General features: G+C 42.8%; 1 protein-coding gene across 1 annotated transcript in view; it reads left to right on the top strand.

Moving 5' to 3' along the window:
• Window positions 1-25,819, top strand: part of LOC132818229 (mitogen-activated protein kinase 4-like) — a 51,871-nt gene that overhangs the window by 19,690 nt on the left and 6,362 nt on the right. The window contains exons 2-3 of the mRNA XM_060829012.1: window positions 5,015-5,159; window positions 11,313-11,474. Coding sequence (XP_060684995.1) covers window positions 5,015-5,159; window positions 11,313-11,474 — 307 coding nt within the window. The remainder of the gene's footprint in view (window positions 1-5,014; window positions 5,160-11,312; window positions 11,475-25,819) is intronic.

Genomic DNA, 25,819 nt, shown 5'->3' on the forward strand with positions numbered 1-25,819 from the left:
TGCTGAGTGTTGCAATCTTTCTCCATTCAAATTGCATGTCTTCATGACTTCACATTTTTCCACATTGCTGATTTTTTTGCCCACTTACTTCACTTATCTTTGTAAACTTTTTTTTGCCCTCCTCACTACTTTCTAGCCTTTCTTTGTACCCTCCCCAAATTTAGCTGCCATACAGTCAATCCTTCCAACTAAATAAAGATTGTAAATAGTTAATGTCCCTGCTCTGATCCCATAACAATCCACTAGTTGTAGTTTGCCAGCCCAGAAATGACCCAGTTATCTGTACCTTCTGCTTCCTGTTAGCCAACTAATCTTTTATCCATGATAATTTCTACCCTGACGTTAGCATAATGTGTGGCATCTTATCAAATACGTTTTGGAAATCCAAGTACACAACATTGATAGATTCTCTCAGCCACATGGACAACATTTTCTTTTCCTGGAGATATCAGGCCTTCAATGTTCCTTCTTTCTCCTCATCAATTGGAGCTGCAAGGACCAATGCTTTCCTTATTGCAGACTTGAGAAGAATAAAACAGGCCAATTTCAGTCAGAATTCTCACGCTGGCCTGCCAGGTTCACACAAGTCTATCTCTGTACTTAAAGCTGGATAAAAAGGCCGAATTTTACCAGAAATCGAGTGTCAATTTTGGCAAGTTCCATGGAAGGTTTCTCTCCGTGGGCCCTGGCAGGTTTACTCGCACTATCTTCTAAACTCACCTCAGTATTTACACACCACATTCACAGTGAACTCTGCTCACTGTGTTCTCCCACTCATCACAGACAGGACTACTGCCCACTGCCAAGATCTTGCAGGATTCCGAGCACCAGAAGTGCCCTTAAGGCCCAGCTATGTACCTGGTCAAGTGCCCGGCTCCTGAGAATTGCCTCACATTGTCAGACTGAGGGAAATTGATACCTGGCTTTGTTGATGGGGACTGCGAGGTCCAGTTGGATGGGGGGTGTGTGTGGAGTAACTGCTCATAGCATGTGCCCTGAAATGTTGGTACCTGGTGTCCAAAATGCAGGGCCAGAGGAGTAAGCAGTGAGCTGCAGTCGCCTGGGTGTCCACTCTGATTTTCATCTGGGGAATTGTTGCTATCTGGTTTCTATCCAGAGGGTAGGAGAATGGGAAGCTACATTGAAATGAAATGAGATAATGTAATAATGAGGATGTTAAGAGATGCCTTTCACCACTCAACTGTGAGGATCTTGTCTCACTGTTATCGCTGGTCTCTGAGCAACAATCCATTCCATTGGCTAAATAATTCAGATACTGTGACTCAGCATAGAACAAAAACATTTAAAAAAATGAAACGAGAAGCAATTCTTTAAGAGGCCAAATACATATTTCCTCGCCATCTACTGTTGTGTAGCTCTGCTCATGTGGTAAACATACAGGCTTTATAATTATGTTAATGAGTTATTCTTGCCAAAGCCAGTTCAGTTAGATATCGACCCTACCAGTGCATTTGCCCAGTGCAAATATGTGCTCTGATCTCAATGTCATTAGGTAATTGAGAGATTGGCAACCATTTTTAAATAGTCCCATCACAACATGCAGCAGAGATCCAATTAACTTTGATTAAAGGAGATCGTGTCAGGCAAGTGAGGGAAGAGGAGAAAATGAGACAGGGAATATATCATGATAGAATTTGAGCTGACATTGATGAGCTGGATAAAGGCCAACAGTGGATGAAAAATATAACAGAAAATGATGCAGTGTGAGCCAGCTGTCATGTTGTTTTGCTAAGACCTGTCTCTCACAAGAACATTGCTGAATTTCAAAGATATAATTTTCTACATTATATTGAGCCTTGAGAGGAAAAGGTATTGTTAATTCCTTGTTTCTTCAACACAATTACTGGTTTTATTTTGGCTTTTCCGTACTGCTTTTAAAACACTAATTGTGCTTTAGATTCTTATATTGTGAGAATGACAAGGGAGTTCTGACTTTATCAGTAACTTTTTTTTTTGTATTGCAAGAAACTGTGACACAGTCAAGGCTGTACTGTTAGAGAAAACTGGTTTGAGCAGGTAGGAGCTATTTGGCTCCAGTATAGTTTAAGTGCAATGACCTGATCTCAAATCTCATCAGTAATTGCATACACTTAAGAAATGAGAACATTGAGGGGAGAGGTTTGAGGGAATGTTTTACAATCCAAGTCATTATCTTTATATCTGTTTGTTATGTCTTTCTGCTTTGACTGGTGTGGAAGAAGTGGGTTCTGGTTCAAGGAGCACTGGCACTAATAATGGGGAAGGTGAACCTTTGGGGCAGTTTACACCTCAACTGTGCCCCTTCACATTCAATTACATTATCATTACTGTATTTCCCAGTTAACATCCTGAGGGTTATCATTGACCAGAAACTGAACTGAGCTAGCTATATAAATTTAGTGACGACAAGAGCAGGTCAGAATTTAAGAATCCTGCAGTGTGTAACTCACCTCTTGAATCCCCAAACCTGTTCACCATCTACAGGGCACAAATTAGGAGTGTGTTGGAATACTCCCCATTTGTCTGAATGGGTGCAGCTCCAACAACTATCAAGAAGCTTGACAGTATCCACAACAAAGCAGCCTCTTGTTTGGCATCATGTCCAGAAACATCCTGTCTCTCCACCATCGAAGTACAGTAGCAGAGGTGTGTATCATCTACAAGATGCACTGCAGAAATTCTCCAAGACTGCTTTGACAGCACTTTCCAAACTCCTGACCATTGCTATCTAGAAGGAGAAGAACAAATATATGACAGAAGTGGGTACTGCAGATTCTGGAAATTAGAGTCAAGATTAAAGTGGTGCTGGAAAAGCACAGCAGGTCAGGCAGCATCCAATGAGCAGGAAAATCGATGTTTCAGGCAAAAGTCCTTCATCCTGCTAAGCTTTTCCAGAACCACTCTAACCTCAGCAAATATATGGGAACACTACTACCTGAAAGTTCCTCTCCAAGTCACTCACCATTCTGACTTTTCTACCTGTCGCTGAGTCAAAATCCTGGAACTTTCTCTATATGACATTGTGGATCGAGGTAAACTAAATGGACAGCAGCAGTTCAAGAAAGCAGCTTACCACCACCTGCAGAAGGACATCTAGGAATGGGCAATAAATTCCCATTTATTGGCTGGCTCTGCCAGCAATGCCCACATTCCATGGATGATTTTTTAAAAAAATTATGTGACCCTTACAATGGAGAATTCATTGTAGGCATCCATCTTATTGCAGCTCAATAATTACAAAGTACAGACAAAACTGTACAGGCAAGCAGTATTCCCTCTAATGTTTTTGGTGCATGGAATCTCAGAAGATCCTCAGAGTGGCTGCACAGCTTAGAGGGAAAGCTACCTGTGAGCTTGTAACTGGAGTGGTAGCCAAGATAAGGTAGCCAAGGTAGAGGAGTTGTTAGCAATGAGGGAAGGGTAATCTTTGCAACCAGGCCGAAGTGGAAGGGAGATGAGAATCTGGGGTTTGGATCAGTGGGTACAGCTGTGACTCAGGTCCAGTGTAGATGGAACGTGAACATGGACCTCTGACATAGAGTTAGGAACAATAACCCATGTGCCACAAAACTCTAGCCTCAAACAGATTTGCTAAATCGTGAGGAGATTCGCAGGAGAACATCAATGGACGGGTCAGGCGAGTAGCAAATGGAATTCAACTTGGAAAAGTATGATGCAATGATAACAAGGGATTACACTATGAACGGTACGACCGTAGGAGTACTGGGAGCTTGGTGTGCATATCCACAGATTCATCCACAGATTCATGAAAAAATCAGGGAAGATAGATAAGATGATTAAGCAGACATATGGGTTTGCCTTTATTAGTTGATGCATAGGAGACAAGAACAAGGTGGTTATGTAGGAACTGTCTAAAACTATGCTTGTGTCACAACTGGAGTGCTGAGGGCAGCTCTGGCCCCTCAAGAGGGTACATGTGAGATTTATCAAACTATTGCCTGTACTTGAGGGTCTGAGCTATGAGGAAAGATTGGATAGACTAGGATTAATTGGACTAGCAAAGCATAACACAGAACCTGTTAGAAGTGTGTAAGATTAACGGGCATAGATAGACTGGATAGGAAGGTGTTCTATTCCTTTAGTGGAGGGTCAATGACCAGGGAGCATAGATTTAAGGTAAGAGGTAGAAAGCTAAAGTGGAGGAAAAACATCATCATTCAAAGAGTAATGGGAGTCTGAAAGAATGGTTGAGTCAGAAACTCTTGAAATACTTAACCCGAATTTAGGTGTGCACTTGTATTGTCATTTCCTCCAGGGCTATGGACCAAGAGCTGTAAAATGGGATTAATCTCATCAAATCTTTGTTGACTGGCATGAAATGATGGAGGAATGGCCTCCCTCTGTGCTATAAAAGTTTGAGCCTATGAGCCTATAATTCAGGAAGAAGTTCTCAGAGTTAATAGGAAGCTAGGCGTTAGCGTTAAGGTTAAAAAGAAGCCTGTACATAAATCGTAGTGCAGTACAGTTGAGAATGGGTGTTGAAAGTCTAAAAATAGTAATTGCTTGATGCATCGGAGCCAGATTAGAGCACCTAAGAGTCACCTTGCCACCAAACATCTTCAACATGCCTTCGCCATGTGACATTTATTCTGCAAACACCCCATTGCTAGAGGACTTCAACATTATAATGCAAACAACATCTTCACCCTCTGGAGTGGCATTGCTCCTCGCAGTGTCTGACAGTTTCAGGCAGGAAGGGAAATCACTGCAACCGAAAATTATTGACCAAAAATCAAGTCAGGTGACCACTGAGCTCCCTGATAGGCAGAAGATTTGGTAGACTTTTTAGTGGATGATAATCAGGGTATCCTGTGCATTACAATGCTTGCCCCTCACTTTGAAGAACAATCTGAATACTTGCCAATTTTGTTGCTAATTTCATGCTATAGATAAGTAACAAAATTGTTTCACAGAACTTTGTCTTTAAAACCACGACATTGCGGAAATCCATTGTGTTGGTCAATATTGTGTTTTTGCATTTCTCATTGTCCAGGGTCATCTTTCTGAAGGTTTAGTAACCAAATGGTATCGATCTCCTCGCCTCCTTCTGTCTCCGAACAACTACACCAAAGCTATTGATATGTGGGCTGCAGGTTGTATATTTACAGAAATGCTAACTGGGAAGATGTTGTTTGCTGGTAAGAAAGTTCCTATTCATGTATTTACCATTTAGAAAACATTGTCTTGCAAATATGCTGGATAGAATTACTATTTCATGAGCAACATTTAAAATAAAGTGAAAAAAGGCAAAAAGAATACACCGAATCTTCCTCAGCGTTCTCTGAAATTGGTAAGCCCACCATTGTATTCCATCTCATGTCCTGACAGATCCTTTTTCCTATCACCATCAAGGCAAAAAGAATAATAAATTTCCACTGAATCTTTTCATATGCATCATTGTTGTATTTCATGATTGAGTCTCAGGGTAATTTTGCATGATGGTGATGGGGGGGAGGATCTGTCAGGCCATGAGCTGGAATATAGTGTTGCTGCTGTTGGTGTTCCACAATATTTCATGGATGTCCATCTTTGGGCTGCTGGATCTGCTCCTATATATCATTTAACTCCGCCCACTGCTGCTAATACTGAAAAAATGAGGACCGGGGGTTTGTCGGGTATATAAATCTAAACCTACGTAAGCTTACCTTGTGCATAGACGGAGTGCACGCTGAGCAGGAGCGGATACAGGACTGCTGAGTAAGTGAGGTAATATATTTAGGCTGTCGCTTTACCTGAAACACGACTGAGGTAGTGTCTCCCACCCACCCATCCTCCTCTAACCAAAGAAAACGGGCTCTGTGTGCTGGATTGGTAAGGTAACCAGTTTTTTTGTACTTTTTACTTTTCAATTGTCTCTTTGGGAATTTAGAATAGTGGGAACGGACGTGAGGGCAGTTGAATGTTCCTCCTGCAGAATGTGGGCAGTAAAGGTCACCATTAGTGTCCCTGCTGACTTCATCTATGGGAGCTCCAGCTCCTTGAAAACTGTGTTAGGGAACTGGAGCTGGATGAACTTTGGATCATTTGGGAGGTGGAGAGGGGTTTTTGAGAGGAGTTACAGGGAGATAGTCATACGTCAGGTACAAGAAAAAGGCAGATGGATTACAGTCAGAGGATAGAAAGGGAACTGGCAGATAGTGCATGGATCCCCTGTGGCCGTTCCCCTCAAGAACAAGTATACCGTTTTGGATACTGTTGGGGGGAACAACTTAACAAGGGTCAGCCATTGGGTACAGGTCTCTGGCATAGTGTCTGTCCCTGTTGCTGAGAAGGCACATGGGAGAGGAACAGAGCATTAGTCATTGGGGACTGCATAGTTAGGGGGAACAGATTGGAGGTTCTATGGGAACGAGAGTCCAGTGGTTTGTTGCCTCCCAGATGTGACAGTTCGTGATGTCTCGGATTGTGTTTTCGGGATCCTTGAGGGGGAGGGGGAGCAAACCCAAGTCGTGGTCCACGTAGGTATTAATGGCATAAGTAGGGAAAGGGATGGGGATTTAAAGCAGAAATTCAGGAACCTTGGGTGGAAGCTTACAGCTAGAACAAACAGAGTTGTTATCTGTGCCACATGCTAGTGAGGCGAGGAATAGGGCGAGGGAGGAGTTGAACACATGGCTTCAGGGATGGTGCAGGAGAGAGGGTTTCGGATACCTAGATAACTGGGGCTCATTCTGGGTTAGGTGGAACCTCTACAGAAGTGGTTTGCAGTGTGTATACTTCAATGCCAGAAGCATTTGGAATAAGGTGGGTGAACTTGCTGTATAAGTTGATACCTGGGACTTCGATGTTGTGGCCATTTCGGAGACATGGATAGAACAGGGACAGGAATGGATGCTGCATGTTCCGGGTTTAGCTGTTTCACTAAGAACAGGGAAGATGGTAAAAGAGGGGGAGGTATGGCATTGTTAGTCAAGTACAGTATTACGGTGGCAGAAAGGATGTTTGAGGACTCGTCTGCTGAGGTAGTATGGGCTCAGATTAGAAATAGCTGCAAATGTGTTGCTGGTCAAAGCACAGCAGGTTAGGCAGCATCTCAGGAATAGAGAATTCGACGTTTCGAGCATAAGCCCTTCATCAGGAATCAGATTAGAAATAGGAAAGGAGAGGTCACCCAGTTTAGAGTTTTCTATCGGCCTCTGAATAGTTCCAGAGATGTAGACGAAAGGATAGCAAAGATAATTCTGGATAGGAGCAAAAGTAACAGGGTAGTTGTTATGGGGTACTTTAACTTCCCAAATATTGACTGGAAATACTATAGTTTGAGTACTTTAGATTTTGTTTTTGTCCAATGTGTGCAGGACGGTTTCCTGACATGGTATACAGACAAGCCAACAAGGGGCGAGGCCACATTGGATTTGTAGTGGGAAATGAACCCAACCAGGTATTAGATTTGGAGGTAGGTGAGCACTTTGGTGATAGTGACCACAATTCAATAATGTTTACTTTAGTGATGGAAAGGGATAGGTATATAATACAGGGAAAGAGTCATATCTAGGGGAAAGGCAATTAGAGTCATAGAGATGTACAGCATGGAAACCGACCCTTCGGTCCAACCCATCCATGCCAACCAGATATCTCAATCCAATCTAGTCCCACTTGCCAGCACCCGGCCCATATTGCTCCAAACCCTTCCTATTCATATACCCATCCACATGCCTTTTAAATGTTGCAATTGTACCAGTCTCCACCACATCCTCTGGCAGCTCATTCCATACATGTACTACCCTCTGTGTGAAAAAGTTGCCCTTTAGGTCTCTTTTATGTCTTTCCCCTCTCACCCTAACCTTATGCCCTCTAATTCTGGACTCCCCGCCCCCAGCGAAAAGACTTTGTCGATTTATCCTATCCATGCCCCTTGTACTTTTATAAACCTCTATAATCCCTCTGCCTCCGTCGCGCCAGGGAAAAAAAGCCCCAACCTGTTCATCCTCTCCCTCTAGCTCAGATCCTCCAACCCTGGCAACATCATTGTGAATCTTTTCTGAACCCTTTCAAGTTTCACAATATCTTTCCGATAGGAAGGAGACCAGAATTGCACACAATATTCCAACAGTGGCCTAACCAACATTCTGTACAGCCACAACATGACCTCCCAACTCCTGTACTCAATACTCTGACCAAAAAAAGGAAAGCATACCAAACGCCTTCTTCACTATCCTATCTACCTACGAATCCACTTTCAAGGAGCTATGAACCTGCACTCCAAGGTCTCTTTGTTCAGCAACACTTCCTACCATTAAGCGCATAAGTCCTGCTAAGATTTGCTTTCCCAAAATGTAGCACCTCACATTTATCTGAATTAAACTCCATCTGCCACTTCTTAGCCCGTTGGCCCATCTGATCAAGATCCTGTTGTAATCTGAGGTAACCTTCTTCGCTGTCCACTACACCTCCAATTTTGGTGTCATCTGCAAACTTACTAACTGTACCTCTAATGCTCACATCCAAATCATTTATGTAAATGACAAAAAGTAGAGGACCCAGCACCGATTGTTATGGCATTCCACTGGTCACAGGCCTCCAGTCTGAAAAACAACCCTTCACCACCACCCTCTGTCTTCTACCTTTGAGCCAGTTCTGTATCCAAATGGCTAGTTCGCCCTGTATTCCGTGAGATCTAACCTTGCTAACCAGTCTCCCATAGGGAATCTTGTCAAACGGCTTACTTAAGTCCATATAAATCACATCTACTGCTCTGCCCTCATCAGTTCTCTTTGTTATATCTTCAAAAAACTCAATCAAGTTTGTGAGACATGATTTCTCACACACAAAGCCATGTTGACTATCCCTAATCAGTCCTTGGCTTTCCAAATACATGTGTTCCATGATATCCAGCACTTTCTCCTCTGTAATATGGACATTTTGCAAGGTGTCACCATCTATTTCCCTACAATCTATATCTTCCATATCCTTTTCCTCAGTAAATACTGATGCAAAATACTCATTTACTATCTCCCCCATTTTCTGTGGCATCTAGAAAGGAATGAGCTGATTAGGGATAGTCAACACCATTTTGTGAAGGGTAGGTCATACCTCACAAACCTTATTGAGTTCTTTGAGAAGCTGACCAAACAGGTGGAAGAGGGTAGAGCGATTTATGTGGTGTATATGGATTTCAGTAAGGCGTTTGATAAGGTTCCCCATGATTGGCATTTGCACAAAATACAGCAGCATGGGATTGAGGATGATTTAGTGGTTTGGATCAGAAATTGGCTAGCTGAAAGAAGACAAAAGGTGTTGGTTGAAGGGAAATGCTCATCCTGGAGCTTAGTTACGAGTGGTGTACTGCAAGGATCTGTATTGGGGCCATTGCAGTTTGTTATTTTTATAAGTGATCTGGATGAATGCATAGAAGGATGGGTGAGTAAGTTTACAGATGACACTAAGGTCAGTGGAGTTGTGGATAATGCTGAAGAATGTTACAAGTTACATAGGGACATAGATAAGCTGCAGAGCTGGGCTGAGAGTTGGCAAACGGAGTTTAATGTGGAAAAGTGTGAGATGATTCACTTTGGAAGTAGCAACAGGGCTCATGGTAAGATTCTTGGTAGTGTAGTGATGAGCAGTGGGATTTCAGTGTCTGTGCACATAGATCCCGAAAAGCTGCCACCCCAGGTTGATAGAGTTGTTAAGAAGGCATATGGTGTGTTAGCTTTTATTGGTAGAGGGATTGAGTTTTGGAGCCATGAGGTCATTTTGCAGCTGTACAAAACGCTGCTGTGGCTGCACTTGGAGAATTATGTACAGTTCTGGTTCGCATTATAGGAAGGATGTGGAAGCTTTGGAAAGGGTTCAGAGGAGATTTACTAGGATGTTGCCTGGTATGGAAGGGAGGTCTTCTGAGGAAAGGCTGAGAGTCTTGAAGCTGTTTTCATTGGAGAGAACAAGATTGAGAGGTAACATATAAGATAATCAGAAGGTTAGATAGGGTGGGTAGTGAGAGCCTTTTTCCTTGAATAGTGATGGCTAGCACAAGGGGACATAGCTTTAAATTGAGGGGTGATAGATATCGGACAGATGTCAGAGGTAGGTTCTTTACTCAGAGAGTAGTAGGGGTGTGGAACACCTTGCCTGCAACAGTAGTAAACTCACCATCGTTAAGGAGATTTAAATGGTCATTGGATAAACATATTGATGAAAATGGAATAATGTTGGTTTGGTGGGCTTCAGATTGGTTTCATAGGTCATCACAACATCACAATGTTCTGTTATCATGATGGTAATACTGCATTATATAAATGGAGAGTGCCTCAACTTAAACGTAAGACTTCCTAAATACAGGGCAGTTATCTCATCCACAGATGCTACTGTGGACTATTGAATCTGTGAGAAATAGATTGGTGAGATTGAGATCAGGCAGAATATCCTTGTGTTGGTTTTTTTTGTCAGTTGACACCAGCTCAGTCCAACCTGGTGCTGTGACCTTTGGGACTCTGCCAACTCAGCAAGTGGTGGAACTATCAATGATGGTCAATGTTGAAGATTTCCACCTATTCTATATATTCTGTGTTCACAGCTTTTCAACCAAGAGGTGCTGAAAATGAAGAGATGACTAGTTTGCCACTTAATTGAGGGTTGATTGGTAGTAATCAATAATAGATTTCCTGACCTTCTTACACTGAGAGCTATGACATTCCATAGGGTCTTCAAGGATTCCCAAGATCACTCTCACCTATTCTGCTGGACCCACCAGGGTTGATGATAAAAGATTCTGGAAGACTGGTTGATAAATATTATTTTTAGTGTACAATTGTGTACCATAAGGCTGTTCCAGTTTGGTGACCATTTGTTAGGAAAAAAGGACCACATTGCACATCTGAGCTTGGAAAGTCTGAATCTTATGTTGTTATGATGCTTTTTTCATTGTTAATAGATCTGTCAGCTCTTTGTGTTTTGATTCTGTTCTGCAGCTATTGTTTACTATATAACTAAATGACTTTCTAGATCACTTAAGAAGACATTATGAGTTAAACTCATGTTGTGGGAGGAGAGCTGCATGTAGGCCAAAACAAGTGTAGGTGCCTGGATGCTTTACCAGAAAACCTTAGGTAAAATCATCATGACCTCTTTCTGTGCCCTTAATTGCATGACAGGTTATCAAAGTGAAACTCACATTGTGAGGATTCCTGGTTGAGGTCCAATATTTCCAATACTTTAACGTATCCTAACAGTCAATGGATCCAGTTACTTATGTTTTGAATTTTGAGCTACACTTGTCCTGTGACAAAGAATATGTGAATTAATTTAAACATGGTGTGATTTCCTCCTCTCAATTTTTCTTTTCTTGCCAGGTGCTCATGAGCTGGAACAGATGCAGCTCATTCTGAAAACAATTCCTGTTCTCCGAGAGGAGGATAAGCAGGATCTCCTCCGTGTTATGCCAGCGTACATCAACCCAAAATGGGAGGTAACTAAACCACTGAGCACAATACTTCCTGAAGGAAATGCAGAAGGTAAATCATCATTTGAAAAAAATATATAATATTTGATTCCTGTTTGAGATGTCTTCAGAGGTCAAGTGCCTTTCCTTAAGGAAAAAGAATATTGTGTACTGTTCCCCCCTCTGTACAGAAAACAATTCTTGCTGCTTTGGAATTTTCCCCACTTATGTTATGAGAAGAACTGCAAAAGAGCAATGGTTTCTCTGCAAGTTCATACATTGAAGTTTTTTTTAATTTTAGAGCTTTTAGCAGCACTGAAAGAGGCCCTTCAGCCTATCGTGCCTACATTTTCTGACCGTGGATTTTATCCACTGCTGAGAAGATCACCGTGCATGCCTGTGGCCAAATTAAATGATTATCTGTGCTGTCATCTCACTGCCATCTTTGTACCAATGTCTCAAATCATCCCATTGGGAGACAGCTGATGTGTTGACTTCAATTTTACAAAACTGCCTTAATTTGTGGTCTGTCCTATTACACTGATAGATAGTGAATCATTCCTTTATTCAAAGACGGAGGGAGGCAGAAAGCAGGAAACTAACAAGCCAGTTTAACATCTGTCATAGAGAAAATTTTAGAAGTTTTTTTTAGATTAGATTCCCTACAGTGTGAAAACAGGCCCTTTGGCCCAACAAGTCCACATCGACCCTCCGAAGAGTATCCCACCCAGACCCATTTTCCTCTGACTAATGCACCCAACATTATGGGCAATTTAGCATGGCCAATTCACCTTATCTGCACATCTTTGGACTTGTTATTAAAGATATTATAGCCGGGCATTCAGGTACGTTCAAAGTAATCAGGTAGAGTTTACATAGTTTTGTGAAAGGAAAATCATGTTTTGCATATCTGTTGGATTTCTTTGAAGACGTAACACATGCTGTGGATAAAGGGGAACTGAAAGATGTACTATACTTTCCAGAAGGCATTTTATAAAGAACCACATCAAAGGTTATCATAGAAAGTGAAAACTCAAGGCATAGGGTGTTGGCATGGATAAAAGCTTGCCAGAATAACAGGAAGCAGAGAATAGGCATAAATGGGTGTGTCACAGGGGTCAGTGCTGGGACCTCACCTGTTTTCAGTTTATGCACATGATTAAGATGAGAGGTCAGAAGGGTTGGTTGCAAAATTGCTGATGTCACAAATATAGGTAGGAACATATGTTGTGAAGAGGATGTAAGGAAGCTGTAAAGGATATAGGGAGGTGAAGTGAATGGACAGATTTGGCAAAGGAAATATAATGTGGAAAAATGTGAAATTGTCCATGTTGACAGGAAGAATACAAAAGAAGCATATCATCTAAGTGGTAAGAGACTGAACAGCTCTGAGATGCAAAGGGATTTGGTTAACCTCCTGCATGAAGGTTAGTGTGCAGGTCCAGCAAGCAATTAGGACAGCTAATAGAACATTATTAATTATTGTGAGAATAAAAAGAGGGAGATGATACTTCAGTTATACAGTGAGCATTGGTGAGACTACAGCTAAGTACTAGGGCATTGGTCACCTTATTTAAGGAAGGATGTAAATGCTGGAGACAATTCTGGGAAGGTTTACAAAATAATATATGGGAATGAGAAGTTTGTCTTTTGAGGAAAGGCTGAATAGACTGGACTTGTATCCAATAGAGTTTTGGAAGAGGACGAGGTGACTTGATTGAAAAATATCAGATCCCAGTTGTATTGACAGGGTAGATGTAAAGAGGATGTTTCTTTTTAATAGGATGGTGTAGAATTGGGAGTCACTTTGAAACAGCAATGGGCTGATTTTCTGTCTCACTGAGGGTCATGAGTCTTTGAAACTTTCTTCCTGAAAATGTGGCAGAAGCAGAGTTCCTGACTATTTTTAAAGTAGGTTCTCGTCAAGCAATGGTTGAAACATTATCAGCTTTGGTGCAAATTTGGATTTGAGGTTACAACCAGATCAGCCATGTGGCAGAGCAGATTCACAGGATTGAATAGGATATTCATGCTCTAGATCCATTGTTCATATGTGCAACATTGTGGAGCTTTGAAAACCTTAGTGGTCAGTAATGCTGCTTTGTCTTTATTACAGCATTGCCATTGTGGTGGTGGTAATATCTGACAATGATTTGTATCATTTTGCATCTCATCTGGGGGCTTCTTACCAACAAAACTAATGTCCGCCAGAAACCTGACATCTGAGCAGGAGAAGTATGGCAAAACATTGAATACACTGGAGAGCACAACAGAGCAGAAAGTAAAATAAAACTGGTGGAAAACATGTAAAAGGTGTAGGAATAGTTAAAATTAAGATAGGAGAAAGGACGTGTTAGAGAATTAATGAGTGAATGGGAGACATACATTAAGTGAATATTTTGCCTTATCTTTTCTTCATTCATGGGATGTGGGAGTCACTGCCTAAGCATTTGGTGCCCTCCCCAACTGCCCTGAAGAAGGAGATTTCTGTCACTGTGGCACCTGCTTCTAAGCCAGGTTCCAGGAAAAGGCAGGAGAATGGGGTTGAGAGACATATGAACCATGATCAAATGGCAGAGCAGACACGATTGGCTGAAATAGCCTAAATCTGCTCCTATATCATATGGTCTTATGATGAAGTTCCATTCCAAGATGTGATGGCCAAGAAAATCTTGTAAGTCCTTACAACATATGTGGTAGAAGTGGGAGAGATTCCTAGTCAACCATATGATGGAAAGAGAATTGGAGCCTCGACTGTAGCTATAGCGAGTAGGCAAAACTGAGGGTGGGCTCAGCACACCGAGAAGGGAAGGAAATGAAAGGGTACAAAAGATGGAGCAATTGTAAGAATAAAAATAGTTTTCTTTTCCTCTGATTTTTCTCTGTTTCAAAATGGTCAACTTGCAGTGAAAAATTCCCATCTTTCATTTTTGTAACAAATAATGGGGCTGCTCATCTTCAGTTTCATATGAATGATTCGCATGAGGTTACTGTTGGCTTTGTATACAGAAGGGGTTCACTTTTAATGAAAATAAGGAAACAGGTAAGAGTTTTAAATTAAATAGAATCAGTGAGTAGTGCTACGGTTGGACATTTTCTTCAACACTTTTTGGTAGAAATGTCATTTCTAGAAGAAGACACCAAAGAAATGTGTAGCCTTATGGTTGCTATGTGAGCAATAGTGTGTAACAGGACTAACAGACAGCTTTTTCTTAATGAGAAATGTATTCATCTGTTGGATGTCAAGTCCCCACAGGGTCTTCTATGCTTCTATAAGATCACCTCTGATTTTCCTAAAGACCAAATGGATTCTGGTCAAATTTTAAATGTTGCTACAAGGAGACCAGAAGTTGAAATTCTATATTAGCAAACATTTGTCCAACCTTTCTGCATTACGTAACATACAGTGAGTTAATGTCAGTACCCGAGTAAAAAATGAGGTCTGCAGATGCTGGAGATCACAGCTGCAAATGTGTTGCTGGTCAAAGCACAGCAGGTTAGGCAGCATCTCAGGAATAGAGAATTCGACGTTTCGAGCATAAGCCCTTCATCAGGAATAAGAGAGAGAGAGCCAAGCCGGCTGAGATAAAAGGTAGGGAGGAGGGACTAGGGGGAGGGGCGATGGAGGTGGGATAGGTGGAAGGAGGTCAAGGTGAGGGTGATAGGTCGGAGTGGGGTGGGGGCGGAGAGGTCAGGAAGAGGATTGCAGGTTAGGAGGGCGGTGCTGAGTTGAGGGAACCGACTGAGACAAGGTGGGGGGAGGGGAAATGAGGAAGCTGGAGAAATCTGAATTCATACCTTGTGGTTGGAGGGTTCCCAGGCGGAAGATGAGGCGCTCCTCCTCCAGCCGTCGTGTAGTTGTGTTCTGCCGGTGGAGGAGTCCAAGGACCTGCATGTCCTCGGTGGAGTGGGAGGGGGAGTTAAAGTGTTGAGCCACGGGGTGATTGGGTTGGTTGGTTCGGGCGGCCCAGAGGTGTTCTCTGAAGCGTTCCGCAAGTAAGCGGCCTGTCTCACCAATATAGAGGAGGCCACATCGGGTGCAGCGGATGCAATAGATGATGTGTGTGGCAAGATCTTACAAACACAATGAGATAAATGAGGGATAGATATTGGGCCACCTTGTTCCACAGAAGCAGATCAGTGAATACTCTGCACTTGTTGAACTGGAAATATACTAATCAAGAAAATTTTCCTGAACACACTTAAGATACCCAGCAGTGGTAAGACCAGTAGCAGCAACTTGTCAGTATCGTCGGTGGTACATCACTTCCTACTGCTTTCATTAAAATCTAGTTGCTCTGAATGTTTTAGTACTGCAGTTGTTTGCAGTGTTAATATGAAAGTGAGATGCCAAGATTAACTTAAGGAATTTCGCTGTTTTAACAAGAATCACCAGAAGTTGATGTAAATCTATCATTTTGTGCTGGCAACTGGAGGTCCTAAATATACACCGTTCGCATTAACAATGACCAGAAATTTATGTAGACACCCTGGACCTGTCACTCCAGATGAAATGTCAAGGTAGATGCTGCCTCTGCTAGGCCATGATGCTTTGCAGCAGTTCAACAGATTGGTAGTTTGAAGAGAGCAGGACTACCACTGCCACTTCAGGGGAGATTCTGCCTCCAAGATAGAATAGCTAATCAAATGTTTGTTACTGCACTGAAAGAAGCCATTCAATCTTTCATATCTGCCCTGATCAAAAAGAGAATAAAAGAATCTAGTCACTCAATTTCCAAAACCTGATCTGTAGTTATGCAAGTTAGAGCACTTCAAATGCAGAGGAAGGAACCTTTGCAAAGAGTGGAGAGTCCCTACACAACCAAGCCAGGCAATGGCTCCATACACTCACCACACACTGGGTGACAAATGTATTCTTCAAGTCCTCTATTCCTTAATAATTTATCTCTCCAATTGGACAATCAGATCCTTCCTGTGTACCCTATTGAGGTCCTCCAAACTTTGTGCATCTCAATGAAGTCATTTCTGAGTCTCCTCTGTTCTAACGAAAACAACCCTCGACTATTCGAACTTCCATCGTTGCTACTATTTTCAAGCCCTGACAAGTTCTTGTGAATCACCTCCATACTCTGTCCAGAGCAATGATGTCTTCCCTGTAATGTGGTGACCAGAATGTAAACAAAACCATGGATGATCCAGTGTTTTATATTATTTCTACATTCTATCTCTGCTTTTGTGTTCTATGCCTCAGCTAGTAAAGAAAACAGCATACTTTGTGCTTTCTTCACCACCTTATCTACCTGTCCTCACACTTTCAAAGAATTGTGGACATGCACTGCAAAGTCTCCAGCTTCCCCTACACTTCTCAATATCCTCCCATTTATTGGGTATTAGAACAAAGAACAAAGAAAATTTGCAGCCCAGTAACAGGCTGTTTGGCCCTCCAAGCCTGAGCTGATCCAAATCCAGTGTCTAAACCTGTCGCCCAATTCCTAAGCACCTGTATCCCTCTACTCCCTACCTACTCATGCATCTGTCCAGACGCATCTTAAACAAATCTACCATGCCTGCCTCTACTACCTCTGCTGGCAATGCGTTTCAGGCACCTACCACCCTCTGTGTAAAGTACTTGCCGTGTGTATACCCCTTAAAATTTTCACCTCTCATCTAGAAAGCATGACCTCTCGTTATTGAATGCTTCACCCTGGGAAAAAGCATATCTCTATCTACCCTGTCCATACACTTCATGATTTTGTAGACCTCAATCAGGTCGCCCCTCAATCTCCTTTTTTTTCTAATAAAATCAAACCTAACCTACTCAACCTCTCTACTACACCTTCCATACCTGGCAACATCCTCATATTCCCTAACTTGGTTTGGCTTCCCATATCCACTAACTCACACTTCTGCAATTTAAATTCCATTAGATATTTTTCTGCCCACTGAACAAAACCATTGATATTGTTCTGGAATTGACATCAAACACACGGCCAATTTTTATGTCATTTGCAAATTTCCAATCATGCCTCCCATATTTAAGTCTTAATTATTAATACATAGCACAAATAACAAAGATCGACCACTGAACCTATGGAACCCCACTGGAAACCACTGTCCTTTTGCAAAAACATCAATCATCCATTATCCTTTGATTCCTGTCCCTGAGCTAATTTTGGATCCAACTTGACACATTCTCCTATATCCCAGTGATTTCACATTTCTTACTGAAGTAATTGCACAGAGGCCAGGATCCCATCACATCTGCACACTACATGGACTCAGACTAACTTACTCACAGCCAGTCCCTAGAATGAGAAGATTCTGAATCTCATGTTTATATCTGTCAGCCAGGGTTCCCTGATTAGCCCAGATTAATAATCCCAGTCAAGGATCTCATAGTCAATGATTCCCCCCTGTCAGCACCCGGCCCACTTTTCTCCAAAACCTTCCTATTCATATACCATTCCAGATGCCTTTTAAATGCTGTAGTTATACCAGCCTCCACCACTTCCTTTGGCAGCCCATTCCAAACATGCACCACCCTCTGTGTGAAAAGGATGCCCCTTAGGTCTCTTTTATATCTTTCCCCTCTCACTCTAAACCTATGCCCTCTAGTTCTGGCCCCCACCCTCGGGGAAAAGACGTTGTCTATTTACCCTAACCATGCCCCTCATGATTTTATAAACCTCTATAAAGTCACCCCTCAGGCTCCGATGCTCCAGGAAAAACCACCCTAGCCTATTCAATCTCTCCCTATAGCTCAAATCCTCCAATCCTGGCAACATGCCTGCAAATCTTTTCTGAAATCTTTCAAGTTTCCAAAAGGAAGGAGACCAGAATTGCACACAATATTCCAAAAGTGGCCTAACCAATGTCCTGTACGGCTGTAACATGACCTCCCAACTCCTGTACTCAATACTCTGAACAATAAAGCAAAGCCATCTTCACTATCCTATCTACCTGTGACTCTACTTTCAGGGAGCTATGAACCTGCACTCCAAGGTCTATTTGTTCAGCAACACTCCCTAGGACCTTACCATTAAGTATTTAAGTCCTGTTAAGATTTGCTTTCCCAAAATGCAGCACCTCACATTTATCTAAATTAAACTATATCCACCACTCCTCAGCAGTACCGTTATCTATCCTCCTTGTTATTTCCTCAAAACTTCTTAGTTACTTAGTAAGGCTTGATCTTCCCCTAATAAAACAATGCTGCCTATTCCCGATTAATCCCTATCTTTCTAAATTACAATGTGTCCTGCTTTTCTGAATTGATTCTAATAATCTGCCTAATACCAAGGTCAGATTCACTGTTCTATAATTGTTTGGATATCCTTTGCACTCATTTTATGGTACTATAGCAGTGTTCACAGATCTCCAGTCCTCTGGTACCTTCCCTATATCCAGGGATGTATCTTTAATGCATCTGTTATTTCCTTCCTGGCTTCCTTTAGCAGGTTGGGGTATTATCAAGATGGTCCTGGTGATTTTTCAACTCTTAACGATGTGAGTTATGATTGTATGATGTTCAGCACTGTTCATGACTCCTTAGATACTAAGGTAAAAACAATGACTGCAGATGCTGGAAACCAGATTCTGGACTGGTGGTGCTGGAAGAGCACAGCAGTTCAGGCAGCATCCGAGGAGAAGTAAAATCGACGTTTCGGGCAAAAGCCCTTCATCGGGAATACAGGCAGAGAGCCTGAAGCGTGGAGAGATAAGCTAGAGGGGGGTGGGGAGAAAGTAGCATAGAGTACAGTAGGTGAGTGGGGGATGGGATGAAGGTGATAGGCTGGGGGGTGGGGGGGGGGGCGCGGATGGTAGAGTGGATAGGTGGAAAAGATAGGCAGGTAGGACAAGTCATGGGGACAGTGCTGAGCTGGAATTTGGGAACTGCGGTGAGGTGGGGGAAGGGGAATTGAGGAAACTGTTGAAGTCCACATTGATGTCCTGGGGTTGAAGTGTGCCGAGGCGGAAGATGAGGCGTTCTTCCTACAGGCATCTGGTGATGAGGGAGCTAAGTAATCCATGTTCAAATGCAACTAGACTTGGGCAATATCCAGGCTTGAGCTGAAAAGTGGCAAGTAACACTCACACTGGATGAATGCCAATGACCAGCTCCAGTAAAAAAAAATCTAAACACCACACCTTGACATTCAGTGGTATTGCCATCACTGGAACCCCCACTAACAACATACTGGGGTTACCAATAACCAAAACTGGACTCACCAGATAATTACATTTTCTACAAGAGCAGATCAGAGGCTGGGAATACTGTAGCACATAACTCACATTCTACCTCACTACCTACAAGGCACAAGTCAGGAGTATGATTGAATACTGCAGTCCATTTGGTGTTGGTAGACCTAAGGAGGTGGTTCCAGGAATTTGAACAAGTGACACTGAAGAAATAGCAGTGTTATTCCAAGCCACAAAACTAAGTATCTTGGATTGTAGGTGGTAATGTTCCCATGTAACTATTACCCTTGCTGTTTTAATGATAGTGGTCGGGAATTTGCAAGGTGCAATCCAAGGATTCTGGTGTGTTATTGCAATGCATCTTGTAAATGGTAAACACCGCTGCCAATGGACTTGGGTCATGGAGGGAATGAATGCTTCTTGATGTGGTGTCAAGCCTCTCAGGTGTTGTTGGAGGTGTACTCATCCAGGCAAATGAAGTGTATTCCATCACAATCCTGACTTCTGCCTTGTGGACAGGCTTTGGAGAGTCAGGAGGTGAGGCACTTGCTGCAGGATTCCGAGGCTCTGACCTGCATTTGTTGGCATTGTATTTATAAGGGTAGTCCAGTTCAGTTTTTTTTATCAATAGTAACCCCTGGATTTGATAATGTGAGGATCCAACAATTTAATATCATTAAATGTCAAGGACCTAGGCTAGATTCTCTCTTGTTAGAAATGGTCATTACCTGACACTTCTGTGTCATGAATGTTACTTGTCACTTGTCAGCCCAAGCCTGGATATTGTTCACATCCCATTGTGATTGAATATGGACTGCTTCAATACCTGAGGAGTTGTGAATGGCACTGAATATTATGCATTTGTCAGTGAACACGCTACTTCTGATGAAGGGAAGGACATTGAAGAAGCAGCTGAAGATGGTTGGGCCTAAGACACTACCCTGAGGAACTCCTGCAGAGATGTCCTGAAGCTGAGATGACAGACCTCCAACAAGCAATGTACTAGAATGACGCCAGTGAGTGAAGAATTTTTCCCCAATGTCCAGTGATTCAGGTTTGGCTAGGACTCTTGAATGCCCACACTTGATCAAATGCAGACTTGACGTAAAGGACAGTCACTGTCACCTCCCCTCCTCTCTGTGTATTAGTGGGCAAGTTATTGCTGAGCAAATGATGTTTGCTAGCACTGTTATAACCCTTCCATGACTTACTGATGATTGGGAGTAGACTCATGGGACAGTATTTGGACAGTATTTGTACTGCCTTTTGTATATAGGACATACCCAGGCAATTAGGAGAAAGTGAGAACTGCAGATGCTGGAGATCACAGTTGAAGAGTGTGGTGCTGGAAAAGCACAGCCGATCAGGCAGTATCCGAGGTGCAGGAGAGTTGATGTTTCGGGCATAAGCCTTTAACCCTAATGAAGTGCTTATGCCTAAAACATCGACTCTTCTGTTCCTCAGATGCTGCTTGACTGGTTGTGGTTTACCAGCAGCACACTCTTCGACTTATACCCAGGCAATTTTCTACATTGTCGGGTAGATACCAAATCTATAGCTATACTATAGATATATGAACAAGCGCTATACTGGAATAGCTTGGCCAGGGATGCGGCAAATTCTGGAACACAAATCCTCCGTAGTATTGCCGGAACGTTGTTAGGTCACATAGCCTTTGAGAATCCAGTGCCTCCAACCATTTCTAGAAAGGAGTGAATAGTACTGGCTAAAGACTACCACCTCCAGAGGTCCCCAGAATCACAGAAAGCATGATGGATGGATCCATCCAAGATCATCCATTCTGCATGATTTGGAGATGCCGGTGTAGGACTGGGGTGTATAAAATTAAAAATCACACAACAGCAGGTTATAGTCCAACAGGTTTAATTGGAAGCACTAGCTTTCGGAGCGCAGCTCCTTCATCAGGTGGTAGTGGAGGACACAATTGTAAGGCACAGAATTTATAGCAAAAGTTTACAATGTGATGTAACTGAAATTATACATTGAAAAATACCTTGATTGTTAAGTCTTCCATCTATTAGAATAACCATGATAGTTGCACTTCTTACATATGTAAATCGCAAAACTTTTTCTTTAAAGTTACATTCTCAGGTTAACTGTAATAATTGGTGTTAGCCCCCTGTGTTCCCTGACTGTGCCATAATGTTTAGACTGATTCTAATCTAAAAAGTGAGTTAACAGAGTCTTACATGGATTCATGCAGTTTTTGAGCAAAGTACAATGTAACTCTGCAAGTACAAATTTACCCCACAAATGCATATGTATATATGCAAGTGCATGTGAGTGAACTCCATTCTGCCCTCCTGGTTGAAGATTGTTGCAAATAATTCTTCTTTATCTTTTGCACTGGTTTGCTGGGTTCATTGAGAGGCAATGATTAGATTCTCTCTTGTTGGAGAGGAACATGACTGGCACATGCGTGATGCCAGTGTTACTTGCAACTTATCAGCCGAATCATGGATTTTGTCCAGTTACACTTGAACAAGGACTGCTACAGTATCTGAGGAGTTGTGGAGGCCATTTCACTACATGACACCCATTTTTGCAGCCTTCCAACCTAAAATTCCTTTCAACATGTTGATTTATTCCCCTTTGACATATAATTTGCGTTCATGGTAATTTTAGGAACTATGTAGATTTGTTGGGTTTGTGTGATTCCAGAGAAATAATTGACATTAGTAGTTTAAATAGACGTTAGCTTATCTTTGCAAGAGGATTCGCAGTAGGTTAAAATCTTTGAGGAGAAAGTGAGGTCTGCAGATGCTGGAGTATCAGAGCTGAAAATGTGTTGCTGGAAAAGCGCAGCAGGTCAGGCAGCATCCAAGGAACAGGAAATTCGACGTTTCGGGCATAAGACCTTCATCAGGAATGAGGAAAGTGTCTCCAGCAGGCTAAGATAAAAGGTAGGGAGGAGGGACTTGGGGGAGGGGCGATGGAGATGTGAAAGGTGGAAGGAGATCGAGGTGAGGGTGATAGGCCGGAGTGGGGTGGGGGCGGAGAGGTCAGGAAGAAGATTGCAGGTTAGGAAGGCGGTGCTGAGTTCGAGGGATTCGTCTGAGACAAGGTGGGGGGAGGGGAAATGAGGAAACTGGAGAAATCTGAGTTCATCCCTTGTGGTTGGAGGGTTCCCAGGCGGAAGATGAGGCGTTCTTCCTCCAACCGTCGTGTTGTTATGGTCTGGCGATGGAGGAGTCCAAGGACCTGCATGTCCTTGGTGGAGTGGGAGGGGGAGTTCAAGTGTTGAGCCACGGGGTGGTTGGGTTGGTTGATCCGGATGTCCCAGAGGTGTTCTCTGAAACTTTCCGCAAGTAAGCGGCCTGTCTCCCCAATATAGAGGAGGCCACATCGGGTGCAGCGGATGCAGTAAATGATGTGTGTGGAGGTGCAGGTGAATTTGTGGCGGATATGGAAGGATCCCTTGGGGCCTTGGAGAGAAGTAAGGGAGGAGGTGTGGGCGCAAGTTTTGCATTTCTTGCGGTTGCAGGGGAAGGTGCCGGGAGTGGAGGTTGGGTTGGTGGCGGGGTGTGAACCTGACGAGGGAGTCACGGAGGGAGTGGTCTTTTCGGAACACTGATAGGGAAGGGGAGGGAAATATATCCCTGCTGGTGGGGTCCGTTTGGAGGTGGCAGAAATGACGGCGGATGATACGCTGTATAAGGAGGTTGGTGGGATGGTAGATGAGAACCAGTGGGGTCCTGTCCTGGTAGCGGTTGGAGGGGTGGGGCTCAAGGACGGAGGAGCGGGAAGTGGAGGAGATGCGGTGGAGAGTATCGTCGATCACGTCTGGGGGGAGTCTTCAGTCCTTGAAGAAGGAGGCCATCTGGGCTGTACGGTATTGGAACTGGTCCTCCTGGGAGCAGATGCGGTGGAGACGAAGGAATTGGAATATGGGATGGCGTTTTTACAGGGGGCAGGGTGGGAGGAGGTGTAGTCTAGGTAGCTGTGGGAGTCAGTTGGTTTATAGTAGATGTCTGTGTTGATTCGGTCGCCCGAGATAGAAATGGAAAGGTCTAGGAAGGGGAGGGAGGAGTCTGAGATGGTCCAGGTGAATTTGAGGTCGGGGTGGAAGGTGTTGGTAAAGTGGATGAACTGGTCAACCTCCTCGTGGGGACTTATCTTTCCCTACCATTCGCAAACTTCTATTCTAATTATTAATAAATTAAAAGCTGTACTCATGAAATATCTAAATTAAAATAAATCAGTGCTCATTTGTAAGCTGTTTAAAAATAATAGTATTAAAATTGAATCTACAATCTGGACTGAAAAATTACTAAAGGTAGTAAGTTCTTCTGTAACACGATGATTGCATTCTTGTGCAACCCCACATTATAGAAAAATGGTACAATAGAAACAGCACTTAAAGTGTTGGTGATGTAATCGTGTTACAGACAAAACATGTTTTAAAAGTTTGTGCTTTACAAACAGCATCCTCAAATCATTAATCGCATTACAGCAAATTTGCGTTGAGGAAACACATGTTATAGCAGAACGACCTGTAATTCACTTTATGTTGAGCCATGATGGGGAAAGAAAGAAAAAGTATTAAGATGAATGAGCTTGCATTTAAATATACCTGACATTAGAGTCAACAATAGCATTTTCATTTCTGAAGTTTATCTTGCTAACACTGAGGAAGTAAAATACTGAAGGAGAGAAAAGTTCTGGGGAGAGTTCAAGGCAAGGTGGAAGAAAAGATTTCCTAAAGAGAGGGTGATGAAATAAGTGGACCAAGTAAGTTTCTTCAGATTACAGTGACACCATTTAGCTCATATGGAGTGGAGACTGAAAAGGACCATCTGTGAAGAATAGTTCATAGGGATAAATTGACGGTGGAAATAAGGATGAAGAAACTATTCATATGAACAAATGCACAAATCATTAAAGGTGCCATAACAAGTTGAAAGGATATACAAAAAAGCTTGAATTCATGATTTTGCATTGACAAGCAAGAAGTATAAAAGCAGGGAGTTGATGTCAAAAGGGAGCTGAGTGAGGCTGCTTTTGGACTAGAACATGGGAAATAGGAACAGGAACAGCTATATGACCCTTCGAGCTTGTTTCATAATTAATTACGATTCTTGACATTAACTCCACATTCTTGCCCTGTTTCCTATAGTGCCTAAAAAACTATTGATCTCAGTCTTTAATATCAATTATTTATCAGAAAAATATTAAAAACAAATGACGCAGTACAGACTGAGGGATTTTTTTTAAGAGGGATGAGAAAATCAGTCTTTTTTTGCAAATTGGTGATACTTTAGTGGTTTTCAGCATAATGAAGTATCATTTTTAGATAAATGATACTGCAGAACATTATTTCTGTCACTTCTTAAGATTACATCTGGAGGCACAAACTGAGAGTGAAACAAGACAGAAAGGGTACATTAGAAAAACCTTCTTGACGTAATGTTTACTGCCCCAAACAGTTGCAAAATACTCTAACAAGGAAGTTTGATAGTTACGAGTTAAGTATATGGTAAGCAATAAAAAATGGTGTTAGACCAAGTGACTTGTACCAGATTACTGGCCAATTGACGTATGCTGTTCCTCCTCTGAATTCTCCCACTTCCTCAGACCACAGGGGTAGACATGGGCACCCGCATGGTGCTCAGCTATGCCTGTCTCTTCGTCGGGTACGTGGAACAGTCCATCTTCTGCAGCTACACCGGCACCATTCTTCACCTTTTCCTTTGCGACATGGATGACTGTATCGGCACCACCTCGTGCTCCCACAAGGTTGAACAGTTCATCAACTTCACTAGCATGTTCCACTCTGACCTTAAGTTCACCTGGACTATCTCGGACACCTCCCTCCCCTTCCTGGACCTCACTGTCTCCATTAACCATGACCAACTCAACACAGACATCTACTACAAACCCACTGACTCCCACAGCTACCTGGACTACGCCTCCTTCTACCCTGCCTCCTGTAAAAATGCTATCCCTTATTCCCAATACCTCCACCTCTACCACATCTGTTCCCAGGAGGATCAATTCCACCATAGAATGTATCAGGTGGCCCCCTTCTTCAAAGACCGCAATTTCCCCTCCCACGTGGTTGATGATGCCCTCCAGTGCATCTCATCCATTTTCCACACCTTTGCCCTCAAACCCCACCCCTCCAACGCAACAAGAACAGAACCTCCCCAGTCCTCACCTTCCACCCTACCAATGTCTGGATACATTGCATCATCCTCTGCCATGTCCGCTACTTACAAACAGACCCACCACCAAAGA

Source organism: Hemiscyllium ocellatum, chromosome 1, assembly GCF_020745735.1.
Source record: "Hemiscyllium ocellatum isolate sHemOce1 chromosome 1, sHemOce1.pat.X.cur, whole genome shotgun sequence".
NCBI lineage: Eukaryota > Metazoa > Chordata > Chondrichthyes > Orectolobiformes > Hemiscylliidae > Hemiscyllium > Hemiscyllium ocellatum.